Source organism: Bactrocera latifrons, unplaced genomic scaffold, assembly GCF_001853355.1.
Source record: "Bactrocera latifrons isolate USDA-ARS-PBARC rearing strain unplaced genomic scaffold, ASM185335v1 scaffold_84, whole genome shotgun sequence".
Lineage (NCBI taxonomy): Eukaryota > Metazoa > Arthropoda > Insecta > Diptera > Tephritidae > Bactrocera > Bactrocera latifrons.
In genome coordinates, this window is record NW_017537534.1 from 1,220,064 (window position 1) to 1,224,719 (window position 4,656).

Here is a 4,656-nt window from a genome sequence, read left to right on the forward strand (position 1 = left end):
AAAATTAAGCAAAAATTAATTTTTTTTTATAAGAAAATCATGCTGTGAAATTATATTTAACTGCCATTAAATTTTACTTTACAAAGCGACTGTAAAAATATTGCATAATATGAATTGTGTGAGATCGYAAAAATACAAGTTGATCACTTGAGTCAAGCATGTAACCGACGATCAGCACTTCAAAGTATGGCTAAATTGGGTCAACACCTTTTACTTGTGGCCACAACTGTTGTATACAAGCATACACACGTGTGCCGTTATAGTAAAAAGCAATTCGAGCTTTTAATTGTTGTAAAATAAACAAAAGATTTGAAGCTGAAATTTATTTTATTTTAAGAGATGCCAAAAAAAGTAAACGAAAAGTTAAGGCGAAGATAATATGAAAATTATAGATCAATTATTATTATTTTAATTCTTTGTCATAGGATACTTTTTTTTATGCAGAACGATTATTAAAAAAAAACACGTGAATATTTTGGTTTTTGGTTCAGGCATATCGTAGCATTATTTATTAATGAGAACTAGCCCATATTTTGCGCAAAATTGTTAACATAAACTTCCAATTCTTAGTGTTACAGGGAGTGAAAGTCTATCCCGCCGACCGTGAGTGCGCCCTGCTTGGCGGTTTGTGTGTGCACCACAGCGATTGCTTGGAGCCGACTACGAATCGCGGACTATGCCCAGCCAACAAACACCGTGGCGTGGAATGTTGCTATGAACGTAAGTATATTGTGCACACTTACACTGCTGATGGGGACATAACTAACATTTACATAATTTTCGACAGTAAATCCTGAAAATCTCTAAACAAATCACACAAAAATTCCCAAAACTGAAATCCTCTACAAAAACTGTATATATACATACATATATATCTACACTTAATTCCATTGTGTTGGCTCCGCACAAAATCTATACTAACAAATAAAATCGGTATTTCACTCTCACTAATCCACTGTAATATTTGTATTCTTCTTCATTGTTATCCTTACTGTCGCCTCCACCTGCCACCAAATTCTACTATATTACCACGCTATCCAAAATCCAACAAATTCCTATGATGATGATTTTTTCTAACGCAATCTAATCGAAAACATTCAACATTCGCYGCAACCGCAACCGCGCTATGAATGCCGATATGAATGCATTCCGTGACTGAACTCATTCGCCACGCTCATCGACGACATTCACCCGAATATCTTGCATCACTACATCAACCCAATCACGTCATATCCGAATTTTGCATACCGAGTAGTGCCACTGAGGCCCGCACCGTGTGAGCAGCATTTGGGCATCTGCATGAATACCTGTGCCGAGTACCTACAGCGACCCGGCACCGATTGCCAAGGCGGACAAGTCTGTTGTGTCCTAGTCTAAGCCTAAGGCAGGTTCTCACATCAATCGGACGTGTGCGCATATTATTAATAATACGAATGAAAAAAAATATTGTTTAAATTTATATATGTAATATACTCATGTACTCCAGTGAGTATATCGAATTAAACTAAACTAAGCTTTAACAAAGATCGTTCGAGCCAATCGTTCTGTKCAGAGAAAAGTAGGAGGATGCATCATATGCAACTCATTTGCTCGTTCGAGTAATTACTGAATGTATTGTAATGTATTTTTCCTATATATTACTTTTTATGATGAGTTTTTAGTTTTCTTGGTTTAATTTTAAGTTAATTAATGGCAATTGCCTATCGCCCACTTGTTTCGCAACTTCATGCCCATGTGGGTTGACTTGCATTTATGACACACTAAATACACCTACATATGTATGTGTAAAGAACAGTTTACTTTAACAGCAGCTAAAGAAGGAAAAAATGCAAATGTCTGTAAATAAAAAATGTTGTATTTAATTATAAAAATYTATAAGGAAAAGCTTTGTGTTTTGATTTCTCTGGTCGGTGTTCAAAGGAAAATTACAGGTAGGTTTGAGAAGCAGTGTGTTTGATGAATTGTCAAARGAAGCGTCACCTCCTCCCATCTTTTCCAAACTTTTCGAAATGTAAAGATATCTTGCGAGCCTTTGCCTCATGACTAGAAATACGTTCTTATGCTTTCTTATAACAAAAACAAGACGTAATATGGAGATCACAGACAACTTTGAGCTTCCAACTATTGCTAAAGTAAACATTACTATGGTTGAACATTTTCAACTCGATATTAATGATAACAACTCAACTTGTCAAAATATTTTTAATTGAGTTGTTACTCTATTTAAAATTTTATTTAATTGTCAGAAATATTTATTTGAAAAYTTATTCTGCAAGTATGTATATGTMTATTTCAAAATCATATACTGTTGAAATATCTGTCAAATCGTCACCTTTTAGATGGCAACATTAATACAACTTCAACTTAAATTAATAGTGCCAATTACCTTCATATGTATATTTTAGTTACTTTAAAGTCAAGTTTTTCAATTTCAAATCAATTTTGGTAGATGATTAAGAAAGATTTCTTCTACATTCCTGGCAGAACACATATGTACATATTCAAATAATTTCCWCTTGCGAAAATTGTTTTTAAATTATATCAGAGTCCGTATAATAATTAGTTTAACTTTTTCTTAGAAACGTTACGAGCTTTTCAGCCTTTGATTAAAAATGATTTATCGTTGAAAACATGCCTGGTTCTGAATGACTTTCGACCACTTTTACTGATGAAAATATTAAAAAAGTGAACAATATGGTATTTGAAAATCGTCGGGCAAGTCTTAGAGAGATGGCAAGAAAGCTCGAAATCTTTCGCGAGTTCGTTCGAATGATTTTGGTAGATATTTTTAATGAATTTTTTTTTCATACGTACGATTCTGARCGAATTTAAAGCCAAAAATGCAATAAATACAAYCGATCAGCAACCTTATTCACCAGATTTGGCTTCGTGTGATTTTTTCTTGTTCCYCAAACCGGAATTCCACTTCGTGGAATCCGTTTTTAGTCGATCGATGTGATAAAACAAAATTCGCAGGAGCGCATGGCCATCCCAAAAAGAGCTTATAAAAGATGTTTCTAGGACTGRAAAAACGTTTGCAAAAGTGTATTACATCTGGTGTGGATTACTTTGGAGGTGAAAAATAGATATTGATGAATAATTAAACATTTTGCATTTTATTTACAATTTCCGCAATTCTTCTGGTAAAATTGTAAGAAATTAAAAAATGCCAGCAATGGCACAAAGGTGGTTATGATCCCGTATYCAAAAAAGAAAAAGGTGTATTTGASAATTTCCGAAAGTAATATCAACCTAACGTAGAGAAAACATTTCTCTTTATCAATTCATGACAGAGTGAAAAATTGGATATTACTTTATCCACTTCCAATTCAACGATATGAACAGAAATGGGGCTACAGCCATGTCAACTCTTATCTAAAATTTGTAAGAATCGGATAATACTTTTAATATCCAAAAACTGAATATCAGTCGTTGGTACCTATAGCTGACTTTACACCAAAAATCTTGTTAGTTTAATTTATTTCATAGCGAWCATATCGTTTCTATCTTTAACTAAGTATGTTGTAAGAATCAGCATTCGCAACACTGCAAAGTTTACCTAGTCGAATACTGCTGGGATTTATCTCAAAAATACTTACTATTTGGTTTTAAGAAAACGCTAAACAAATCGAATGTGGGTCAATGTCATCGACTGTAAGTTCTCAATAAACTGGGACAATATTCACATATGTACATATACGATAATATAAACAGGCGCAAATCGAAGATATGGCCTCTCGATGCTACATTCAAGCGAAGATATGTAYTTACGCATGGATTTCGAGCTGACATCATTATGATGATTATTGGGATTAGGCTGTGTGCTCTAAATGGTGATAGATGGTGTTTATGTATTCTATATCGGAATTAGAACTGTGCAAATTGTGAAAAGAAGGCAAGAATTTTSTGGGAATCTTACCTAAAAATATTASAAAAGTCTGGATTTTAGTTAASTTTTCCTATCCATTATTCCAGGAATTGGAGGAGTGAGCTATTTTATTTAGAAACTCTGACCTAATTTAAGACTATCTTCACGTTATTTCAGTACATAAATATAAATTGCCCTAATGACAGATTTTTTATACTGATACTTTTCTGATTTCATACATAATTTATTAGCTTTATTTATGGTAYATAAATAAATATGTTTACATACTTATACATGGGCGTAAGTGCTTAAGTTCAATGTCAAGTTCATCTTTATTGAATTCGCCACCCAGCCCGGTATCAACCAAATTAAAATGATAGTACAGCTAGCATATATACTTATATGTATGTATATAMTATATATATTTATRTGTATGYGTGTCTGTATAAGAGCCTATGAATATATTTAATAAATAGACGCGCGTTGTTTTCGAGGCAGCAAAAATYAAATGCGTCTCAATTTATGAAGTAAACAAAATTATTTATTGTTGTAAATACATATAACCTGCTGACTGACTAAATCATGAAACTTCTGGAATATTTTAAAAATCTTATTTTATTCAYAGTAGGATAAATGTTACAAGTACTAAGATTTGGTTAGAATTCAAATGTTGATTWTTAAAAGTTTTCTGAAATATTACTTTTTCAAGAACACACACGCCATAAAAACTACTTAGGTACGTTGAACCACATATCTTTTGGTCTAGTGACCTTACGATATGGAAATAA

The 4,656-nt window shown here is 32.9% G+C and overlaps 1 protein-coding gene across 1 annotated transcript in view; it reads left to right on the top strand.

The window, feature by feature from the left end:
- LOC108977097 overlaps window positions 1-1,884 on the top strand; it is a gene marked incomplete at its 5' end in the record, with an annotated part of 4,034 nt that extends 2,150 nt beyond the window's left edge. Inside the window, 2 exon segments of the mRNA XM_018946602.1 lie at window positions 571-720; window positions 1,256-1,884. Coding sequence (XP_018802147.1) covers window positions 571-720; window positions 1,256-1,377 — 272 coding nt within the window. The 3' untranslated portion in view covers window positions 1,378-1,884.
- Between the last annotated feature and the right edge of the window lie 2,772 nt (window positions 1,885-4,656).